At 32.9% G+C, this 25,340-nt stretch overlaps 1 protein-coding gene across 6 annotated transcripts; it reads right to left on the bottom strand.

The window, feature by feature from the left end:
- Positions 1 to 3,059: 3,059 nt before the first annotated feature.
- On the bottom strand, positions 3,060 to 11,098 carry LOC104217487 (OVARIAN TUMOR DOMAIN-containing deubiquitinating enzyme 12-like). 6 transcript variants are annotated; one of them, XM_009767751.2, is made up of 12 exons: positions 10,749 to 11,098; positions 8,888 to 9,245; positions 8,631 to 8,803; positions 8,303 to 8,376; positions 7,720 to 7,774; positions 6,771 to 6,845; positions 6,614 to 6,687; positions 6,483 to 6,531; positions 5,853 to 5,937; positions 4,995 to 5,051; positions 3,491 to 3,577; positions 3,060 to 3,396 (listed from the first exon to the last, which is right to left on the bottom strand). In XM_009767751.2, exons 2-11 carry the CDS (start codon positions 9,213 to 9,215, stop codon positions 3,498 to 3,500), a joined length of 1,050 nt encoding a protein of 349 aa, XP_009766053.1. In that variant the 5' UTR covers positions 9,216 to 9,245; positions 10,749 to 11,098; the 3' UTR covers positions 3,060 to 3,396; positions 3,491 to 3,497. The 6 variants fall into 6 exon arrangements, with proteins under 6 accessions (XP_009766053.1, XP_009766054.1, XP_009766057.1 ...); XM_009767752.2 differs by having other exon boundaries at positions 3,060 to 3,399; positions 10,749 to 11,083; XM_009767755.2 differs by having other exon boundaries at positions 3,060 to 3,327; positions 10,749 to 11,083.
- Between the last annotated feature and the right edge of the window lie 14,242 nt (positions 11,099 to 25,340).

The following is a 25,340-nucleotide window of genomic DNA, read 5'->3' as shown; positions in this document are numbered from 1 at the left end:
TGTTTACAAACAGCTAATCCAAACGGGATGGCATTAATAATAAACTAATAATTACTACCAAGAGCTTAATAGTTTACGAACCATTTTAACAATGTATTACTATATGTAAAATATGATACTTCTTTCTTGAATTTGAGGTTCCAAAGTGTCAGTGTCAGTGTCAGTGTTCAATTTGGTGCATACACCTTAAAATTCAATTTTATTATGCACCTAGGTCAAGTTTTTTTTTAAAAAAATCTTTATTTCTTCGTTTTTATGCTTCTCTAGCTCGTCTCTTCTTTCTCTTCTCATGTCCAAAAGGCCGAATCCTCTCCTCAAGAAACGAAAGAAATAATCTATGTACGTCTCATATGAGATCCTAAAATTGACTGAATCCAAATATCCAATCCAAAAATAAATAAATAATAACATCAGTAACGTGCAAAGCTAAAAATACAAAATTTGAGAATCTTGATGATAGAAAATCTATAAGATAATCTTCTTATTTTAGTCTATAAGATTATCTCATTTTTATTAATCTTGAAAATATTTGTGATTAAAGAATCTTGAAGATAGAAATTAGAAAATCTATAAGATAATCCTTTCTTTGAAGTATATAAGATAATCTCAGATTCAACCACCTAACGATGAGATTTTAGTAGTTAACAAAGTGAAATTAGGAGATTACTCCCATTTATAGCATGTTTGGCCAAGCTTTTTCAAGGCCAAAAGCATTTTTTTTTAAATATTTTTTTTTCAAAGTTAAAATGTTTGACCAAAGCTTTTAGAAGAAAAAAATGTTTTTGATTAGAAGCAGAAACAGTTTTGGAGAAGCAGAAAAAAATAATTTCTCTCCGGAAGCACTTTTTTGAAAAACACATTCGAGAAAAATACACTTAGAAATATTTTTTTAAACCTTGGCCAAATACTAATGGTCGCTCAAAAGTGCTTTTTAAATTAATTAGTCAAACACAAAATATTTCTCACTAAAAATACTTTTTAAAAAAGCACTTTTGATAAAAAATACTTTTTAAAATAAGTTAATTTTAAAATTTTTATCAAATATGCTATTAGTGGAAGCATACACAAGTTACCTACACCACAAGTCCACAATTATGAAAGAAGAAGCAGATTATGCCAACGAAATAATTAGAAAATCAGGTCATGGTATGCACCTGGATATCCGATATTCTAGTCTTATAGATAGAGCGTAGGAACCATTAGTAGTGCGCACATGTTTAAAGCCTGCGCTGCTGGTAGGTCCTGAAAGTCATGGGTCAATTTTGCAATTATAATATCCCGCTTTCTATACTAATATAATCGCCTCACAGTCCTTGATTATTCTTTCTTACCTACTTTAAGTAATGACTGATTGTGTGCATGAGCATTTTTTTTTTTGGTGTGTGTATGTGTGCCTTTTTTATTTCAGCATGTGACTTTTGTATTCTCCTAGTGCATTTTTGGAAGTTTGCAATGGGTAACACTGGTTGTTCATTGTTAAAACATGTAAGGTAGTTCGAGTCTCTATAGAGTGCAATTAAGTGAAACATTTACCAACAATTCCCAGATTGATCAAAAGGGAGAATGAAATTAACTTTTTACTTGGCTTCGTGCTACCCACATAGTAAAGCATTAGGATTTCGCAGAGACGGATTTATGTGGAGGGGGCTGGGTACATGCACCCATGCTTCCCTCCCTACGCTATGTATAAAATATTACTCTTTCCGTTTCAATTTATGTGAACATGTTTGACTGGGCACAGAGTTTAAGAAAAAATGAAGACTTTTGAAATTTGTGGTCCTAAACAAGTCAAAAAGGGGTCCATAGTATTTGTGTGGTTCTAAAAACTTCTCATTAAGGGTAAAATTATAAGTTTAAACTAAAATGTTTCCAAATTTAGAAAAGGATCATTCTTTTTGGAACGGACCAAAAAGGAAATAGGTTCACATAAATTGAAACAGAGGGAGTAATTTTTTTAATTATGTGATTAAATATATTTCTGACCACCCACGATGCTCACATGATTAGTTTGGTACATTGGTGACTAAGTGCCCCTTTTATCTCTTTTTTGTCTTCAAGGTCCGGGTTCGATCCGCCTACAATTCTTTTTGATTAATTTATTTTATAATTAATTACAATAAATAAATTCTCAATTTCTCACTCTTTTCAATTAACAACATATCCTTATGCCATTTCTTTCTCTTCAATTAACAAACAAATATATTTTTTTACTTTTTTTTTTAAAAAAAAAAAAATCCCTTTTGCGTACGTCTTTTTTATTTTCTTCTCTTAATCATTCTTTTGAGTACAAAAACTTTGAAATCCCGAAAAACAAAGCACTCATGACTCGTCTCTCTTGGCTCTCAGTGAATTCAAAACAGGAAAACCTTTGCTCAATATTAAGCGCCGCTTATAAAAACTTTTTTGAATGATTGTTTAGTTTGTTATATAGAGCGTGAGATATGTAAATCTTTAAGTAATGATGTTATTATTGACCGTTTTTAATAAAAACTCGTCGAGGACAATCGTAAAGTAAATGATATTTTTTGCGAATATAATATTAATATAGCTTGCTCGTCAACTTGCCACCATCATAAAATTTTATATAATGGAACCAAACATGTATCTTAAAGATAATAGTGCATCCATGATATTAAAATCCGGGATACGCCTCTGCCTTTTCTGCAGCAAATAGTGAAAATAACAGACTTCTATGTTTTCTTTCAAAAGCATAATACTTCTTAGAGTGAACTTCTAACCTTATTATTAGGACTTCATTGGTCGACTTCAAAAGAACAAACTAATAGGACTTCATTGGTCGACTTCTACCATTTCTTTGGAAACCATAGTACGCATACTCAACTCTATCTGACTAAAAATATTACACTGCATTTTTCACAAGTTTCAAAATCCAAATTCTTTAACATTAAATTTTAAACTTTGCTAGGAAGTTTTATCTATCAAAAAAATTTCAACTATTTCTCCATATTTCATCTACTACCTCTATGATGATACATAAGTCAAATTAACATCAAATTCACCATCCATACAAACACCACCAAAATGAAATGGAATGGAGATAGTTATAAACGCTATTACCTTGGATCAGATAAATATGATACGTCTCAGAAATCAAATATTCACCTGTACATCTGGCTATTAAAGGTTAAGAAAAGAAGAGAAGAAATGATGCATCTGAGTATGCATCACAGATTATTCAAGGTAAACATACTGAAGGAAGAGTAATATCAGACTTGTTTCTGGATTAGCAAAGATGAAGAGTGTAAGTTCAACCCCAAAACACAGATTGCTCTAGGGAAAGAATGTCATGAAAAAATTGGCTGCACCCTGAGCAGCACCAAAACAGAGCTGGTTATCAGTAACTTGCAGAAGCATTATAGCAAACATCATGTGTTGCTGCTAAACAATGGAATAAATTAATTAGAAGTCTTAGAATAATTTAAGACTGAAATATCAAGAATTTGAACAGAATATGTGAAGTGTCTAATACCAGTCTATCAACTGTAACCATCTTGAGATTCTAATTGTTCATCTGAAATGGCTAAGTACTTCTTTTTCATCTCAATAGCTGTGATATCTGGAAGGCAGAAGCAAACAATTTCAGCTGTTACACGATGACCCAAGAGAACACAGATACATCCAGGAATAAGAATATTACATTAAGACCCGGTTTGGATCCTACACTGTTAAGGAAAAGAATGTGAAAAAAAAAAAGGAATATATAGCTTTAATAATGGCAAGTTAATTTTATTAATAAGAAGTATCAAGAAGATACACTGTAGCATTAAAATAAAGGAGTAGATATATTTTTGGAACACGATTTCCTGATTCTGTTTGGATCATTTGGGGAGAAGGAAAAAGGTAAGGAAATGCCCGCTGAACAAGCACACAGAGAAGAACTAATGTACTATCAATTTATATCATTGTTGAATTTCCATTCTTCTACCTGTTTATGTCATCTCCACTTTCACCTTGATCTTTGATACATTTTCTTCTTGCGTATCACTTGGGTGAGGTAAAGAGGAAGGAAGAAACCGGAAAATTGAAAGAGGACAAAAATGAAAAAAGCAAATGTATAACCTCTAAGCTTTAGGTGCTAATGGGTGAAGGGAAGGAAAATTGCGAGTCAACTTTCTACATTTTAGGTATCAATTGGGTGAGGTGTGCAAGTGGAAAAGAAAAGAGAAGAAAAGTAAAATTACAACTCTGTAAGCTTTAGGTACTAAGAAGCTAGAAAGTACAACTCTCTTTTTCTTTTTTTTTTAAAAAAAGAATAAGTCAGAAAGTAGAACTCTCTAAGTTTTGGACACTGATTTGGGTGAAGGGAAGAAGAAAAGTACAGGTACAACTATCTAAGGATTGAGCACTAACTGGGTAAAGTGGATGTGAAAAGCAGAAGAAGCAAACTTTACAACTCTCTAAATCCTAGAAAAAAGAAGAGAGTAAAAAGTGGAATCAACTTCGTTCAATTTCTTCACCTTCTTCCAAATATAACCATGTTGTCCTACCATTTTACCCCTTTCCTTTTCCTTCATATTTTTTTTCACTCCCAAACATGTGAACAGAATTTCCGTGAAAATGTATACTCATTTTCTTTGGTTAAATTCAGGTTTCAAACGAGGGCTAGAAGAAGGCGATTGAAATGACATTGAACAACATCTAATACATCATCTGATATAAGATGGCTGTGGTGACTGGTGAAGAAATGGATAATTTTTGTTTTATGTCAATCAACACAACCAACTCTTGTTTACTTTCCTTCATATTAGTGGAAGCTTTTTCTCTTTCAATTGCCACTTAGTTATCCAAAATTTCCTATACCAAATTCTGATGGTCCTCTACTTGACTATTCTGGAAAATAGTGGAAATTGGCAAAATAAATTATCGACTGGAAAATTGAAATATGTGTACGAGTTAAGACAGATAAAAGTGGAAAATGAGGTGGACTTGAGAGGCAAAATAACTAACTCAAAATTATAACATTTTGATCTCACCTCGTTCAGGATATATTGAGTTGTAGTGAACCTCGGCCCAAAAGCTCAAGAAGATAACTGCAGCAATGTGAGTTCATATAAAATAGTCATCCCAACTTTGTTAAAAATTGAAGAGAAACAACAACTAAACCCAATCTCACTTGAACTCCTTTTCATGATATTTGACCAAGTAATAATGAAAAGGTCCCTCAAAATAGTTTGGTATATCCCAGAGGGAAAAGGATGATCTCCTTTCGAATTGCACAAAGGAAATAAATGACTCCACCCACCGCCCAAAGGAGAAAATGCACTTCTTCATCAACAGGTGCTTGAAACTAATATTTCAAACCAAAACAAGAAGAAAAAAGCCTAGTGAAAACAGACTATTTTGTTATTGTAGGCAAATGTCCAAGGATGTCCAAGGATCTTGACTTATCCATAAACCACGGAAGCCGATAGAGCCATTACTCCTACATTTAATATGTTGATACATTTAGAGCTAAGGTCAAGATGAAGCCGATAGAGCCATTACTCTTACATTTAATATGTTGATACATTTAGAGCTAAGGTCAAGATAACTAATCAATGCTTTGTCCATTTATGCACTCAATGTAAATAGTTGCTCCACCCAATAGTATGAGTAGACAACAGAATATATATGGATTGAAAAAGCAGATGTATGATGAATAAATAATTAGCTTTTTTGGGCTGAGGAATCAACGGGTAATGGTAGACAATGCAACACTGACAATTTCATAGTACTAGTGGGACTTCATAGGATTACTTAGATGATAAGTAATAAGTTTAAAAGCTGCAGCTAAATCTAGTAACAATCATAAGGAACACAGCAAATTTTATGAACGAGAATACATCTTGTACCTCGTTCAGACTTTTGAATGGTGGGAAGTATCTCAATGTAGCAGGTATCTCTGAAAGATGTTATCACCAATATTTTTACACCATACTGCAGTGAATTGTTGAGAAAAGTCAGATTTTACAAATGTCTTGACTCTTCTAGAAAACTGCAATTGAATACCGAGTTTTAACAACGCTATATTGAATTCACCAAAGATAATGGTGTTAAAATATTATGTTTGAGCATCAGTAGTGGAACACTAATAGACTTCAAACTCTTTCTCGCAGCACTTTAGCTTGATGTTCACAAACATGTGAACAGAAATGATATTGTTCTGAACTTTCAGCTGATATTTGATGATCACTCCCATGCTGTTGGTTAAACAAGAATGAGTCAACGGTGTTAAAGAGGATTTGCAGTTCTTGGCTATTTTAATTTTTGGCTACAAGTTTTTTGACCAGCTCCACCCCCTAGTTCTTTTTCTTGGATATGATATGTCACAATATTTAAAGAGAAAGACGCTTAGAATGCCTCTCCTCCCCCCTTCCGATCCTCCCTCAACGGCAAAAAAAAAAAAAAGAAGAAGAGAAAAAGGAAAATGAAAAAGAAAGAAGAGCCCATGGTGTAGAAGAGAGCAAAGACCAGAAACTTACTGAATCTGAAGCTGCTTGTAGAGTTACATGATCACCCCACTCCCCATCCCTGATTTCATTTACATAAAAGTAGCGTCTTACAAGCAATCCATGAAAAGATATCAATTCAAAAATAAAGGTTGAAGAAATACTTTGACATCTTCTTCAGGTAATCATGATAGGCCATGGGAACATATCCATCGTACATCTCTGGGCATGACTTGAGCTGATAATGCAAAAGATATCGTTCTCACAGTATAAGAATGATAAGACGAGATTGTTTATGTTATGAAGTAAAGCTTTACTGACCTGATTCACAACTTGCTGTCTGACAAATTTGTGATGCTCAGGGGTGCGGTAAAATTGGTCGGACAAAGCACGAAACTAGAAGAATACATGTTATACCAGTCAGAATTTAAAATGGCTTGTCGTGTCATAATAGATGAAACAGTTAGGTGGGAATAAGACCCTGATTAAGAAGATATGCCTTCAAGCCCAACTGAACTTTTGTTAATATATGTTTACTTGAGATTCATATATGATGTAGTACTAAAAAAAAGCCAGACCCAGAAAGAAATGGTGAAACACTATAAAGGCTTGTAATCTAGTGGTCCCTTCCTCCTTCCACTTCATAGGGCACATACAGCTAATACAATTATTTTTGGTTTCGACTTCTAAAAGTTAAATTCCATAGTGCAACTGCATAGCATCCTAAAACTGTATGAGATGGCTTTCTTGGGCAGAGCTTCTGAAGCAAATGTTAAATGTAGTCTTCTTCCAGCATCTATTGCTTCCATAGTGTATCTTACAATATGTGCTTACATGCTTCCATAGTGTATCTTACAATATGTGCTTACATGATATTATCATTACATAGCTTGCAAAATTTGGGTGTAGCAGTTAGTAACTCCGACACAGAAGCTATTCCCATTTTCATAATGGTGGTTGGTTCCCCTACTGGACAATCTCAAGATACTGTCTTGTTTCCTAAAATTGAATATTTTGTTGTTCCATCTATCTTATCTACACAGCGTAACTCAAATATTTAAAACAAGAAAACTAACAGACACCCCTTTCAAACGTCACTAACTTGATTTACTACTTCCCTATGCCTAAAGAATTTAAAATAATAAGCTACCCTCCTTTACAGAATCGACAAAATAATAAATGTGCTCAACTCTCCTTTAAATAGTTGTTCCAGAAAAAAGTTGTGACTTTCAATTAGAAAAGAAGAGGGTATGAACGTAAGAGAGTTAACCTGACAATTACCATCACCTTGAACTTTAAATTCGACTAGTTCATAGACCTGTAATCTGTAGAAATACACAAACTTCAGTACCGTAAACAAAAGAATGACACAGAAGAGAATCAAATAAGAAATACACTCACAGAGTCTTCACATGTACTCTCTCAGTTTCATTTTATGTGAAGGTGTTTAACTGGCACGGAGTTCAAGATATTAATTTGACTTATAAAATATAATAGTGATGATGGAAGAGAATACTAAAATTGCGGTTGAAAAAGAGAGCAAACATCACAGCAAAGGAGTATTTGTTTTTTTCCTATTATTTTCTTTTCATGCATTCTTTAATTCGAAAACAGAACTTAACATTCAAAGAAGTATTTCTATCATTAAATATTAAGACATAATTTTTCGATTAATAGAAAAACATGTGAAATGATGGTGAAATCATGACAAATCCTTCAAAAACTAAAAAGATGCAAAACAACATGATATTTTTGTTTTTACCATAATATAATTTGTTGGTCAGTAACTGTGAAAGGTGTGTTTATCTTTGGACTGGACTTTAACATCTTTTATGAAAGAAATTATAAAGTACCTGTCAAGAAGTCTTTGATGATCTAAGGTTGCCTCATCAATTGATGGTATTTCACCATTGATTCTGGGAATATGCTGCAAAAGTAGGCATAGAAATTGCATGAGCATCAAGGCAAAGATTTCAAGAGACACAGCTAGGTTAGAAGACATAAATAAGAATATTACTCAAGCATTTACAAAGAATGAAGATTAACCAGAATAAGACATGTCTCCAACTGCTTCTGGCACATAAATGCACATTTTTCAGATGCTTGTGTTGATCCAGGAAAGTAGACAAATTCACAACCTTAGTGTCTAACTCACTACACATATGAACATGGAATACTTACGGGAATTGGAATCATCTGGTTCAATCTTTTCCCTACTTCACCATCAAGATCGTATTCATCCATCAATTCAAGTGAATACGACCAATCTTCTCCTGTGTATGACTCTTCTCCTGGACTAGAGCATGAAGTGGAAGGTCCATTACTTGTTTCTTCTTCATCACAATTGTCTTCTCCTGGAAATTATAGTATGAATAGTCAGAATAAATTAATCCAAGAGCTATAGCTATAAGGTTGGAAATATCAAGCATTTCCAATACCAATAATGTAGTGTCCCATAGGTTGACTAAACCAGTCTTGTGGATAAAAATGCGTTTGTGTATGTTCTACCATTGGATGGAGATTTGAGGGAGGTTCAGCGACTGAAAGTTGAGACAGTTCTTCCTGGAGGCGCTGTGCACTGAAGTTGTGATTTTCCTCATTGCTAGATCCCGCATTAAAATGATCATCCTTGAAGTAATGGTCCTGATAGTAATCTACACTGTTATGGGGTATGACACCACTATAGGCATAGTTAGAATAGGGATCACTGTCAAACAACTGGAGACCCCATCGGACAACATCCGGATCTTGCTCGCTCGTAATCATCTGAGAATTTTGATTTTATAAGATAAATGCCTGCAACAATGAATGCTGAAGATTAGTTCTGCCTAGTAGTTAGTAATGATAACAAGAGAAAAAGACAGCAACTATCTGTGCTCCGCAAGAAGCACAATATCCAACTTTCATACAAGAGAACTGCAAATAGCTAATACATCTGTGTTTTCTTTTTTAAATGATCTAAAATGGAATCGACTAATATTAAAAGGTTACACAGACAATTGCTTACAAATGCCTCAAGATTATAATAGCAAAAATGGATCAGTTTCATAGGTACAGCTCAAGAATCAACTTTCAAGCTTTCTGAAGGGACTGGCAACCATTTAAATTGATGTACCTACTTTTTCTGCTAAATTCATGTGGGCCCTCAACGACATTCTTTGGTAAAGTGATACAATTTAGAAGGGCAAGCGCTCTTTGAACATCATCCAAAACACCAGCACCTATAGACAACACTTTTGAAGAAAAGGGAAAATGGCATATGATACTAAAATAATGCAATGCAAGGAGTTTCAGTGTACCTTGACAAATCCTTCCACATTTATGCTTTTAACCTAACAAACTCATTCAGACCTAAAATAAATTGATTTAAAATGCCCCTTCTTTAACAATATAAGCTTTTAGATGAGACGGTCAAGCAATTCACATAAACTTCCCAAAACCTCTAAACTAGCTCATGAATTCCGAGGACATTAATATTAGTTGATTCCATTTCAGATCATTTAACACACACACACACACACAGAGAAATACATAGAGCAAGCTCCAGTTCACTGTACCATCATTTTTTTTTCTTTTCCTTTTACAGTGACGTGTAATTACTATTTACTTCTAGATAGCTTTTCAACAATTAAGTGATCAAATACATGTTAGATCATTTAAAACACAGATACGGAGAGAAATACATAGAGCAAGCTCCAGTTCACTGTACCATCATTTCTTTTCTTTCCCTTTGACACTGACATCTAATTACTAGTAGTATTTACTTGTAGATAGCTTTTCAATTATTAAGTGATCAAATGCAAAATACACAGATTTTTGGCTATGACGTGCCAGATATCACTAATGCCAATGGATCTTACTGACAATAAGCAAATTAAAGATTAAAGCAAAGAAAAAACAGCACATAACACCATCTCAATCAATCACAACAAATTATGATCACCTCAATCCATTTTCACAAGTTTATCACCAACAAATAACCTATATTTTTATTTTTAGATTTGGGCGGCAGTTCTAATAACGAATGCACGCAAAGCAGAACAAATATATATACACATACATAGAGCAAAGCCGCTATCTAAATCAATCACAGAGATTTTGATCAACGCGATCCATTTCAAACAGATTTAACACCTCATTACACACTTCAAATGCACAAAAAACAACACACATACACACACGCACAAAATCACTCAAAATCACGGCTACGGAATGAAGCGGAGAAGCAGTCGCTTCATCTCTTACAAGTACGGCATTAGCGAAAACAATGAGAAATCAGAAAATGCGCGTTAAACTTACAGTGAATTTCGCCGATCCGAAAGCGATAGCTCGTGCTTGTGAGGAAGAAAGTTGAAAGAATAGAATGCCGGTGAAACAAAAGAAAACCGTATTCGAGAAGCCACAAATAATATATGGATGGTAAAATGTTTGGTGATTGGGGGAAAGTGGAGAAGGACGGATGTCACGAGGGCTGTGTGTGTGTGTGTGTGAGAGAGAGAGAGAGAGAGGAAATGGACAATGGAAATGGAATCAAAACTCTGCAAATGCACCCCTTTCTGACTTCTCTCAGTCCTCAGTCCCCTTCTTTGGAGTTTTTTGCAGCACTATGCCGCTTCCTCGCCGTTTGTTTCATTCTCTCTTTTTTTTTTAACCATAGAAATTTAGAGTTTCATTCCGAATGTATAATTTTTTAAGTTATTTAATTTTAAAATTAATTTTTTAAGTTATTTAATTTTAAAATTAATAATTTATACATAATTTGATACAAAAGTTTGAACAATATTTCTGACAACTTTTATTGTTGAGATATATTCCTTTATATAACCACATTACGTTAGCAAGGACTAAATGGTAATTTGTTACTCTATACTCTATGTTATCTCATTTTATGTGGCATATTTTTAGTATGTTTTAAAAATAATGACAGATTTTACTTGGAATTTATGTAATCTTTATTTTATCCTTAATAAATGACGTATTATATTAATTGGATATGAAAAAAATTATTATAATAATAGAGAAAATGAAAAAATATTGAAACGCTCACATTATTCAAAAAGATAATACGAGACAGAGTAAATTATAAAAAATGCATATTAAAATTGGATATTATGATTTAATTTATATGACATACTTTCTTTTTTAGTCTATCAAAAAAGATTATCATACTTTTTTATTTAGAATTAATTTAACTTTAAATTTTGCATATATATGACAGCACATATTTATCTAAGATCACATCAGGAGTCTTTTTTTTCTGTAAAAATTGCACGGGGCGCCCCCATTTAACCTATACTTTTTTAAAAAAAACTTTTAATTTGTACCCACTTTTTAAATAACTTTAGCCCCTTTCTTCTCCTCCTTCTCCTCCTTCTTTTTCTTCTTCTTCTTCTTCTTCTTTCTTCTGCTGCTGTTGGTGCTGCTATGTAACTTCAGTTCATGGGATGATTGCCATAAATATGTTTATCAGATTATTTAAAAATAAATTATAAATAATTACGAATAAACTAAATAACTAGCTGTAACTATATTAGATGAGTAGATTCTTGGTGTTTTTTTTTTCTTTGGGATCTTGGTCATCTGTATTTTGACCCTTGAATTATCATTTCTTTTTTTCTTCTTTCAAAGTTATGTAATAGTAAATTTAGACTACGTTACTTGTTGATGTAACCAATTAGTTCAGAGGCATGTTATTACAGTTGCAAGATTTTTGTTGAAATTGGTGACTTTACTGATCAGTTAATGATGATGAGTTATTAGATTTGTGCATACTCTCGTTTTCTTTTCTTGTTGCATAATTACAAACAATATACAAATGACCAAGATCCCAAACAAACATAAATAGTGTTGAAATTTTTACAAATGAACTAAATAAATTCAGCTCTAGAACTGAAGTTCGCCAGTTACAAAACAAAAAGAGCTGAAGTTTTTGTAACTGGCGAACTTCAACTCTAGAGCTTAAGTTCGCAAGTTACAAAACAAAAACTTCAGCTCTAGAGCTAAAGTTCGTCAGTTACAAAACAGAAATTTTAGCACACTTGTTTCAACACCCTTGCTACTTCAGGCTCGTCTACTAAAATGCTGAAATTTTGCGTGATTGTCTTTGCTACTTCAGCTCTGTATGCTGAAGTTATTAGAAAAAATGGGTACGCTTGCAATCTTTTTGCAAAGCGAATACAAATTAAAACGTGACACAAAAAACAGGTATAGATGCAAATACTCATTTTTTCTTTCTTAAATTCTACGTTTAATCAAATGGCGCAACTTAATTTCCTTGTTTCTCTCTCTTCTTCTTTTTTTTTTAACCTCTCTTTTTTTTTTTCACTTTCGTGTTTGCGGGTACGGATACCGTGTACCATCATGATATTGTCGGAGCTTGAAATGCTAGATGCCTTCGCTGCATGATAGCTGCCGTTAATTTTCCTCCTTTTTTTCCCTCTTTTCAAGGAACATAATACTAGTACCATTTTGAATTAATAGTATGTTTGGCCAAGTTTCTCAAGATAAAAAAAGTATTTTTTTTCCAAAATCACTTTTTTTTCCTAATTTGAGATGTTTGACCAAGCTTATTTGGGAAAAAAATGCTTTTGGGAAGAAGCAGAAGTAGTTTCAGAGAAGCAGAAAAAGGTACTAGCTTCTTTCCAAAAGCAGAGGCAGAAGCAGTTTTGGCTTTTCTTCTTACCTAAAATACCCTTAACAAAATATAGTATATACCAAAATAACCCTTAAACCTAATACTTAGGATATTAATTTATAAATATTTCTTCTTATTTTTAGGAAACTTTCTAATATATAGTGTCTTTAGGGGTGAATGCTTTTATATTTGTTGAAAGAATTTTAATATATTTAACTTATATTAAAAGAATTAAGTACTTTTTAATTTTATTTTCATATTTTACTTAAATAAAATGATTTTTTTAAATTATTGCATGTAATAACAAAATTTTGATATTATTTATTTACTTATAATATTAATTATTAAGTAAATCTATTCATGTCCTTATTCGTAATTTAACACTTAAAAGCACTTTCTAAAAAGCTTGGCCAAACACAATTATTTCTCAAAAGTGTTTTTCAGACTGATTAGTCAAACACAAACTGATTCTCTCAAAAAGTACTTTTTTCAAAAGCACTTCTCAAAATAAGCTGATTTCTCCAGCTTGGCCAAACAGGCTATAAGACTAGCTTGATTTGTTGTGTAAACAAATAATTTCAGCATAAAATGCTACTATATTTCTAATAAGGCGAAATATAAAAACAACCCCTATAAGTTGTCCACAGCGATCATTTGAACACCTTAACTTGTTATGTGACCAGATAGACACCTCTACTTGGTAAAAGTATATTCTCTTAAACCTCTTACGCTGACATGGCAAAATTTGTGTGTTACACTTACATCTAAGCGCGTGAAGATCTTTAAAATTAGGCTTTATCTTGGGGGGGGGGGTGGATAAAAACACAACAACTGAATTGGGGGTTTGGATTTCCATTCAACCTCTGCAAGATGTGATTTTTAGTAGTCATTCAATAACTTCCCGATCGACGAGTCTATCATCGGCAGCAAGAACATGAACTTTAACAGAATCAAAAGACGGGCACAAATTATCAAACTCCTCCATCTTCTCCGCCCTCCACCGTCGCGAAAATATTTCATTCCTCGCCATGACTAAAATATACTTCGGAATAAGTGAAAAACAAAATTTTCTAGGGAGAAGAAGTGAGAAAACAGGGTTGTTTGTTCATATTATACAAAAGGGGTGTTGGAATGTTAGTAAAATGTCTTCTTCTAATTTTCGCTCAATTTCATGGGTGAAAATGCCGAAAATCATTGACCACCACTCAATTTCATTCAATTTTATATGGGTTTTTGTCATTCAATTTCTTGGAAAGTGCTAGAAAATCAGTGTGAGGGGTTATTCATGGGGAAGGGGTGGGGCTAGAGGGGGAGTGAGAAGGAAGAAGATGAAAAGAGAGGGGGGGGGAGGTTGGTTAATTAATAAAAAGATTTTTTTAAGAAAGAATTATAAGAAAATACATGTGACTTCACACCATAACAAAAATTGGCTCATGTTTTTATAGTTTTACCCCCACTTAGCTCACATTGTACATATTTTGAAAGCACTTGCAAATTCAAAACATGTGTTCTTACAACCATTGCTTCTCATAACCATTGCTTGCACTCTCTTCTTCTCACATCTTCTACATATGCTTCAAGGGACTGTGTATTTTCTTCTTCTCCTCTTGTGTCACCTGCTTGTAATGTAAGAAAATTGAAGAGTAGAAGTCCACCATTGAAAACCATTCAAAGCTTTGCTTTTGAAAATGATTTTTTGTTGAATTTGTTAGTTATTTGGATTGGGTATTGTTCCAATTGATTGAAAATATCAAAAGAAGTTCAAAATTTTAAATTTGAAGTGATTTGGAGTAGATTTGAGCAAGATTTGAGTTAAATTTCAGAAAAAGACGCAAGGAAGAAGACAAAGTCAGTTTTTTGCATAATTATGTATAATCTTGTATAATAGTGTATATGAGGGTACAAACACACGTTATACACTATTATACACCTTTATACAAGCGTCTGTAGACGAGCTTCTTCCACTATTTCAATTGTAATTATTATTCAAAACCAGTCCAAATCTCCATTAAATGACTTCAAATTTTATATACAACCTCCTTATACTATTTTTAACGAGTCTAAATAACACCCACTCCAAATTTCTCACAAAATTAAATTCGGAATTTAAACCCACATATTTAAGCTTGTTAAAAATCTAATTTTCACCACCAAAATGAATTTGGTTTGTTGAATTAATATTTGAGTCATAGTTACTGATTCGAAAATTAATTTAAAAGCTTGATGAATCTTTTTTAAAAATTAAACAGTAATTTTTAGAACCTATTTGAGTTAGATGTTGAATCTTAACCTATTTTTTTGGGCTAATTGGTTGTAAATTAAAATATGGGCAATAAAATTAAAAAGTATGGAGCTCAATTGTTCTAATGTGAAATTTTTCCTTTTTTAATGTATTTAGTTTATATTTATCAAAAAATTTATTATAAATTACACATGTCATTCTTTAATTGGTTCATTTGACATATCACTGGTGAGTGCAACTCACACATATAGTCTGCCAGACTCGGGTGTTCACGAGATACATTTAATAGCTACTTGAAATGTTGAAATGAAAAAGGGATTAGTTAAGGTGTTCAAATGGCCGTTGTTGACAACTTGGAGGAGTTGTTTATGTATTTCGTCTTCTAATAAGATGTTCGGTTGTTCCTATGAAATTCTTTATTGTTAATAAATATACCAATCGAGGGTTTGGTTTATTATAAATTTTCTTTTTCTTGGTCTACTGTAAAGTTGGTTTTACTACAAATACATACATTATTTATGTAAAATTTATGATTTTGTATGTGATAAAATAAAAGGCACTAATTCAAAAATACTAAGATAAGTTACTTCTTGATTTGATATTGCAATCTCTGCTTAAAAGTTCATCTATTATTATTGATCATCATACATAATCAACACATTCTTCATTTGTTGGTGTTCCTTTCAAGTTTTGTACATTTTGTATATTTTACTGGCTTCAATTAATTCTGATTCGTATATGTACAGAGCTTTAATAAGGGGAACTACTCTGTATCAGAGATTTTTTTATTTTTAGACCTCAAACTTGAGATCTCTAATTTTAATTTTTTATTTATTTATTTCACCAAATTTCTTGATGGTTATGTTACTCGAACTTGATATCAAGCAAAAAGACTAATCGTATTACTCAATTGCATAACGCAATCCCAGTCTTGCTAGTAGTTTAATGAGATCCTTCTTAATACATGATTTTACAAATTATCAATATGGCCATTATTTGGTTTGACCATGCACTAAATTCTTTTTGAATAGTTTAGCAATTAAAAAACTGTATGGCCCAATAGATTCCTTCCTACGTGATTTCTGGCTTCACTTGTCATTTATGTACCATGAAAAATGTATTAAACGTCAACAATTGGCTAAGTGGACCATCTCATCTTTGCCCAAACATGGACGATGTAGACAAAAAATATAAGCTGAGTTGACAGTAGAAGCATCATCCTCTTTATTGTTTTCTTTTTCTTTCTTTTCTTATCCTTTTTTGTTTATTTTTCTTTACCATAGTAGTGGTACTAGTAGTGGTTGCCCGTGCTTCTCACGGGCCCAACAGTAAAATTGAGGTGTGCTTCGAAAAATAAAAATTTGCTGGATTATTAGAATAAGCAAACAATTGTACTGAATAAATTTTTTTAACATCATATACATCTGCAAAAGCCCTTGAAAGGAACTCAGAAATGCTATTGAGTTTTATATTTTAAATAGATAAACAAAAGGATTGCAAAGTAGTCCTCAGATGTTACATTGTCCGGTTGAGCACGCCAAGATTTTCCCTTCTTTCTCAATTCTATTAGTCAAACATCAAACAATTAAATTCTATTAGTAGGCAACCAAAAGGCTATACTACAACATGAAAAAGAATTTCTACTACAAAAACAGAAAGTGAACAACAAACTAGACTGAAGTGCAATATTCTTATCAGCTGCAAGCAATGGTACTCTATGTGTATTATGAATCTATAAAGGGCATGTATCAAATATTTATTGATCATAAATTATGCCTTAATTGTTGGTCCAAGTTCTCATTTTTATCAATCTCGAAAACTGATGTAGCCTAAGCAATTACAACCTTTATAACAATTATGTGTGAACTATGAATTTATCAGTCCAACTATCTGTAACTCAACCTAATGAAAGAGAATCCTTTACCAAGTTATTCGCCTTTTTCACTATACAAAACTATAACACTTAAATATACTATTTTGGATCCAAAGTTTTTAGCGCATTTGAGAATTCTTCAATTTAATGTAATTTGGTTCCCAGAATGCATGTGTAAAACTCCTTAAGAATCTTGTTTTCCATTGTATAAAGATATATCAAAATAATGAGGTAACAAACTGCATAGGCAAAAGTGAAAATGAAAGAAAGAACGAAAAATTCAAACATTAGAGGAAAAAGAAGAAGCTGTAACACATGAATAACACAAAAATCTGATCAAAGCTAAAGGCACACATAACTTTACCAATCTGAAAGTTGCAGTAACGTGAGAAGTGATACATTGATAGAAAGTAGTACTTAAAGAGTTACAGTTCACATAAACTTTATGCATACTTCTTTCTTTCACTTCACAATTTTTTTGTTTGCTCATGGAAGTAAGGCATTTCACATGTAACATCTTCCTTTGACTTTTTCAATTGTTATACTAACAATTATGGCCTGGCAAGTATGCACGGCAAAAGTTGTTTGATATATCTGTAAAGATAAAGAAAGGACCTTAACTTCGCTATGCCAGACTAACACATTTCTTATAAAATCAAAATAGAATGTTAGCTAAACAAATTTTCTCCAACAATAAGAAGCATGTAAGTGAATATTGAAGTACATCAATAAAGAGAGGGGAACTGTGACAAAGTCTCTATTTGCTTTACAATATGGAGTCAATAATCAAACCAGTCTCAAGTTTCCCAATACTATAGCAAAATGTTTAATCTAGTTTATATGATTTAAACACCGAAATAACTTTTAAAACTTATCACTCAAATCTTTTGATAACCTGGAAAATTCACTATTTTTGAGCTTGACATCTCAGCCCGCCTCTCTACCACTTCCACTTGAATGTATACTATTGTTATTAAATTCGGATCTCAACCCCAAAGCTTTCTACCCGATTTATACATCATGGAAGTGTATTATTTGAATATTGATGGTGTTTCCTTTTTTATCCAACTCTTTTAATTGGTAGATGGGACAAAAATAATTACTTTCTCTCGGATACATTTCTGCATATCTACCGCGATGTCACAAATTTCGATGAACAATTCAATGTTCCTCACTCTTTTAAGGTCTGCGCAGCAAATCTATAGTATCCTCGTTTCCGGATACAAATGTTGCAAGTATTGCAAGTTGTTTACAGTTTTACAAAATTAATATCTGTAAGTTGATATAAATCCTAAAAACAATGTGGTATATTTAATTATCTTTTTAACACAAATAAAGTTAGGTAAATAGTATACATATTCTAATGGAAATGCAGATGGCAACAAATGACATATATGTAAATCATATGATACAACTAATAAGAATTTAATAATGTAGCATTTGAGTTGTTAAATAATAGATCAGAATGTTGTGGAGAATATGTTGAAAAAGAAATAAAATAAAATATAGTTAGTGGTTTCACTTATATGATCAAATACTTTGAATTTGCACAATGCAGTAGTACTAAAAGTCATTTATATGAACCTGATGTTGCACAAAGATACGTAAGCCAGAATACATAACGCTTATACAGAGGAAACAGCTAAATTCATGGAGAAATCTTACTACATGTCAATGTGCGCTAATAAACTTATAGCTATAACTATCAAAAGTAATCTCTAATACCAGACGCTTTTAAGATTATTTTGCAGAGGTTTTAATTTCAGCTTCTCATATTTCTGTAAGAAATTATATTTAAAAAGAAAGAAAAACAAAAATCTAACAGAAGGCAAGCAAATGAGAAAAAGTTTAAGAAAATCAGTGGCTTTGACATATTATCAAACACTCCCGGTGCATAAGTGTGCAAATCTGATACAATTAACGCCATGAGTGTGAAAATCAAGCGAAAATTCCAAAAGAACAGAGGAAGTATCAGATACCCATTAAAATCTCATTAACAATAAAAAGGTGCATTTAAATAGAAATAAGATCATAGGAAAACTTACCAGTAAAGACAGACATGCAATATATGTCTTGTTTAGCTATCTTGTGCCATTGTTTAAGGAAGGACAAAAAATGGAAGCAAAAGGAAATTTACAGAGCAATAACGCACTGAAGAACCAAGAAAGAATTAGAAACATCGAAATGAAATGGAATAGAAGACAGGTGTCGCAGAGGAAAAAAAAGGCTAACATGTGTCAGTGACATGAGGAAAACCTAAAAGACAGTAATTAAAAAGCAAAGTACCAGAAAATCCATGACAGACATTCATAATTACTAAGTTGCCCTGTTCGTGCACCCCTGTTAGTACACCCCAACTCCCATTTCTAAATAATAGTAAAAATATGCGTCCTTACCATAGTAACAATTTTGAAAGAGGAAAAAACTAGATAAATTACTTACTCCTTTTGGCTTGATTAGTATATACTACAACAACAACAACTTAGTACAACCCAGGATCTGAGAAAGGTAGTGATAACCCCCGGCATACTTCCCTCCAAGAACTTCCCACATTACTCTTGGGGAGACTCGAACTCACAACCTCTTGGTTGGAAGTGGATGTTGCTTACCATCAGAGCAACCCCTCTTGGCTTGATTAGTATATGAGGAGCCAAATTATTTTACTTACTCATTTTGGCTTGATTAATGCAAGTATTATATATATATATATATATATATATATATATATATATATATATATATATATATATATATATATATATATATATATATATATATTAGTGTTGATACATTTTTGGCTATGCCCAGCCTCTAGGCTACCCCAGAAAATACCTTTTGGTATGCTAGCATTTTAAGTCGGGGCTAATTCTCATCTTCATAGTTAAAAAAAAAAAAAAAATAGAATATGGTTTCCAACTAAAGGAATGAGAGACACATATGCCAAAAGAGTAGTCCGATCCTGTAAAATACTCTAAAATTTATGAGATACCATTAATTTAGTTTGAGATCTTTAGCAAAATGAAATTTGTTGAAGTCATATAAAGGGACCAATAGTTCATCAAGTAGCAAATTTGGTCTATGAAATTTGCCCCAAATTCAAATGCCCCTAAAAATTTGGTTCAAACAAAACAGAAACAAGAAGAGGATGAAGTGGAAGGGTGAATATACAAAGGTTTTCATTAAACGAATTATTAGAAGAAAAAAAAATAAGAAAATTATTTGTTACTTACTAATCTAATGAAATATTTTTTCATATTGCAAGTAAACGTCAGGAGAGTTCATAAACTTTTATGTGGAAACCAGTTTTGTGCCATCGATTAAATTTGTACATTTTTAGTAACTTTTCTTCTTCTTCATTGCTGCTTTCTTCTTCCTTACGTTTAGAGTTTCTTCTTCTTCTTCGTTGCAAAATGGATTTGTTAAATTTGTTGTTGTTTTAACAAATTATTCTTTATGATATTTGAAAGTTATTTTTCAAATTTGAACTCATTAATTTGGAGTAGATTTAGGTGTTGAATCCTGTGTTAGATTGTTGAAATTTGAATAACAAGTTTATGTTTTAGAGTTTCAGATTTTGAATCTGAAGTTGTATAAAAAAACTGAACTACTTAAGAGTTTCAGATTTTGAATCTGAAGTTGTATAAAAAAACTGAACTACTTAAGATTTCAGATTTTGAATCTGAAGTTGTTTGAAATTGTATTGAAAAATTGAACTACTTAAGATTTGAATTTCTGAAATTGCAATTGAAAGATAGAAGAAATTCATATTCGAAATTTGAAGTTGCTTTGAAGAACTTGAACTACTTAAGATTAGAATTTCAGAAGTTGCAGTTGAAACTTGAAAGATAGGAGAACTTCAGATTTGATTTCTTAAGTTGCATTGAAGAGATTGAATTATTTCAGATCCGAGTGGGTAGACTTTGTAAAATTTTGTGCAATGCGGGTATAAATTCAATGGTGACCCATGTTAGTAAACTGCATTTGTAAAATAATTCTGGAGAAAATAAAATAACTTAAACAAAAATAGAAACGAAATAGAAGTTAATCTGAGCCCACTGAATCCACAGTATTTCCTTAAGGAATTTAATCCCCTCCTAGTACCCAAGGTTATGGAACACAAAGGTCGGTAGCAAATCACACTTACTGTTGATTTCTTTGAAGTTAAAAGTATGCAGAAGAAAGGAGGAGAACTTAGAAAATCGTATGGAAATTCTGAGAGAATGGACTTGTATTTATAGCCAATGTTGGGCTGAAAACTGAAGAGGTGCAGCTCTTCAGAATGGATGTTTATGCAAAATGCCTATAGCATAAATGCCATAACATAAATGGTTAATTTATGCAATAATAAACCCGGAATTGAAGAAGGAAATTTAATTTTCTGTTACACAACTGAAAAACTGAAAAAAGTTTCGTTGGATTTTAATATTAGTATTAATATTTTGTTATTAAAATGAATATTTAATAACATTTCTATTAATATTTATTATTAACAAATAAATTTGGTCCAAAAAATTAATCAATCAATCATTTCACCAAATCCAAATCCGAAGTCGAAGTCGAAGCAGAGCGAGCGATGACGACGTGATGCTTGCCTTCTTCTCAACTCTTTAAGAGCTAGAAGAAGAGCAATTGCTTATATACCCATCAAAAACCTCTTCCTCTTCCAATATGGGACAATGTCCCTTTTTCAAAGAGGGAATCTCAAATGAAACTCAAATATTTTATTTTCCCTCCATTTCCCATTCACTCTCTTTTAAGCATTGATATACTTAAAAAAAATCCAACAATCCCCCACATGAATGGGGAATGGCTATATTACGGAAATATGCATGAAAACTGTGTGATTCGCAAGCAAGGATTAATTGCATCTGGATAAGTAGGTTTCCCTTTGAACTTTCCGTAGTAAACTTATGTCGGATATACTCGGTCAATCGGTAGATTTGATATCTTTGAACCATAGAAATTTTGTGCATACCTAGACAACCATAAGTCACATAACCAACCCTTAACCGTTTTTGGTTCTCATTGTTGTGTTCGTTTCAGCCATGAACACCGCCTGGTTTCATAAGTGCATAGAGAATTGACCTTACAAAGTTCTCCTTGAAGCGGCTAAAACTTCACACTTACATAGGTGATTCCTAAACGTGTCATCCCGTAGATACACTATTTGATATACCCCGTATCAAATTTAGAAATCATTAAAAAACCTTAATGTTTTATCCTTGTACTGAACATTGTCTCATCACGAGAATGGACCAAAATTTTAGTTGACAATATTGAACCGTCATTAATGACTTTGTTTGATATCCTTAAACCTAGATCTTTGGATCTCCAGTCTTCTAGGTAGAGTTACCGCCACAATGACTTATTTTTCTCATTCCCCTTGATGATTTCTCAACTACTTCTCTAGTTAGGTCTTTTTGTAAGTGGATTCGACAAATTATTGCTTGACTTTATATAGTCAATCGTGATAATTCCTCTAGAGAGTAATTGCCTAACGGTTTAATGTCTCCATCGTATATGACGAGATTTATCGGTATACATAATGCTCTCAGCCCTTCCAATTGTAGCTTGACTATCGTAATGCATGCATATTGGTGCTAATGGTTTGGGCCAAAATAGAATGTCTTCCAAGAAATTCCAGAGACATTTAGCTTCTTCACCGGCTTTATCTAAGGCTACGAAAGCCTCCATTGTAGAGCGGGCAATACAAGTTTGTTTGGATGATTTCCAAGATACCGCTCCTCCACCAATAGTGAATACATATCCACTTGTGGACTTCGAATCAGTTGAACCGGTAATCCAATTTACATCACAGTATCCCTCAATCACCGCAAGATATTTACTGTAGTGCAAAACAAAGCCCTGTGTATGTTCTAAATATCCTAAAACTCGTTTCATTACCATCCAATGAGATTGACCTGGATTGCTCGTGTATCGACTCAATTTACTTATAACACAAGCTATATCTGATCGTGTACAATTTATGATGTACATTAAGCATCCCAACACACGAGCATAATCCAATTGTGATATGCTTTTGCCTTTATTCTTTCTAATGCAAGATTCACGTCAATTGGAGTCTTTGCAACTTTAAACCCTAAGTACTTGAATTTTCAAGTATTGTCTTAATAAAATGAGATTGTGACAATGCCAGACCTTGAGGAGCCTTATGGATCTTAATTCCCAAAATTAAATCAGTAACTCCCAAGTCCTTCATGTCAAACTTGCTAGTTAGCATACGCTTAGTAGCATTTATGTTAGCAATGTCATTACTCATTATCAGCATATCATCCACATAGAAGCAAACAATGACTATGTAATTTGGAACATTTTTAATGTACACACATTTATCACATTCATTTATATTAAAACCATTTGACAATATTGTTTGGTCAAATTTCGCATGCCATTGTTTGGGTGCTTGTTTTAGTACATACAGAGACTTAACAAGTCTACATACTTTCTTTTCTTTACCTGGAACCACAAATCATTCAGGTTGTTCCATGTAGATTTCTTCCTCCAAATCTCCATTCAATAAGGTCGTCTTAACGTCCATTTGATGAATCTCAAGACCATACACCGCATCTAATGCTACTAACATCCGTATGAACGTAATTCTTGTAACTGGAGAGTATGTATCAAAATAGTCAAGACCTTCTCGTTGTCTATACTATCACACCTCCTTTTTCCGTCCCCGCGAGGGGTGAAGGAATTTTTTCCAATTAAAGGACAATCGAAACGGGATTTGTTTGTTTATTTCAGAGTCGCCACTTGGGAGATTTAGGGTGTCCCAAGTCACCAATTTTAATCCCGAATCGAGGAAAAGAATGACTCTGTATTACAGTCCGCGAACCAGAAATCCGGATAAGGAATTCTGTTAACCCGGGAGAAGGTGTTAGGCATTCCCGAGTTCCGTGGTTCTAGCACGGTCGCTCAACTGTCATATTCGGCTTGTTTATCTGATTTTATACAATTATGCGCTCATGTGCAAGTTTTAACTCTTTACCGCTTTTATCATTATATTTTTAAAAGAATGTGAACATCGTTTAAAAACATGTCTTTGGATTGCGTCACATGAAATGCACCCGCAATCCGGAACACATTTTTATTCAATGTTTTGGGATTTAGATTTGGGTCGCATGAAATGCACACCCGAGTTTAAGAAGGTAAGATTATTAAAATGCGCGCCTAAAGCGATTAGCGTATTTATTATTTTTTGGTAAGGCCGTGGAGTTCGCTAAGCGGCCGATCCCGAGTTCTAAGTAATTAACACATACATTTTGTGAGGGCCCCGCAATCTGTGCATTTTATTTGGCGAGACTCATCTCATTTTATTTAAAAGGATAAACCTATAGTGACTACAATTTTCTATTAAGTTCGTTTTCTAAAATAAATGAAGAAAAGGTCCTACTTTATTTACATACTTTCGAGTTATTATAGTCAAGTTTCGAAAATGAGTCGTTTAAAGAGTTTACATGGACAACGGATATAATGTTCTATATACAGACAGTAAAAGAAAGAAAAGACTACATTAAACTACAACTTCAAATCTTTCTCATTTTTGCATTCATGCTTCGAGTGGCTTACAAGATGAACCAGTGTATCAGTTTGTGTACCTGGTATTTGGAAAGCAAGGAAAGAAGATGAAGATCAGTAGAAGCAGTAGTAGTGTAAATACACAGCAACAACAGCAACCCAACAACAACAAATTCGAACCAGATTCAAGGCCCGGAAAACGTTGAAGAAAAACCGAACAACTCAATAGAACAAACCCAAAAGTTTGTAAACAAACTAAACAGCAACAACCCACGCTTTTATTAAAACCCGAAACTAAACTCGTTTCTCACTTTGTTTTTGTTTTCTCTTTTTAAACTCTATCACACTCTCTTCAGATTTTCAGAATGTATTCCTCTCTCTCTAAGTAAGTCTTTCAAGTTCAAGTATAATATTCAAGTCTTTTTCCCTTTTTAAGTTCTCCTCTCAAGTCTTAAAGCCCCCCCTAAAATGTGTCAAATGACTCTATTTATAACAAGACTCTTGTCTTGAATCCCCAACCCGAAATATTTCCCCCAATTGCATGCTTTGTCCCCACTAATTAATGTCTTCTTTATTTTTTAATCCTTGTACCCCATGCTTACA

The sequence above is a fragment of the Nicotiana sylvestris genome, chromosome 11 (genome assembly GCF_000393655.2).
Source record: "Nicotiana sylvestris chromosome 11, ASM39365v2, whole genome shotgun sequence".
Lineage (NCBI taxonomy): Eukaryota > Viridiplantae > Streptophyta > Magnoliopsida > Solanales > Solanaceae > Nicotiana > Nicotiana sylvestris.
This window is presented reverse-complemented; position numbering and strand designations above follow the sequence as displayed.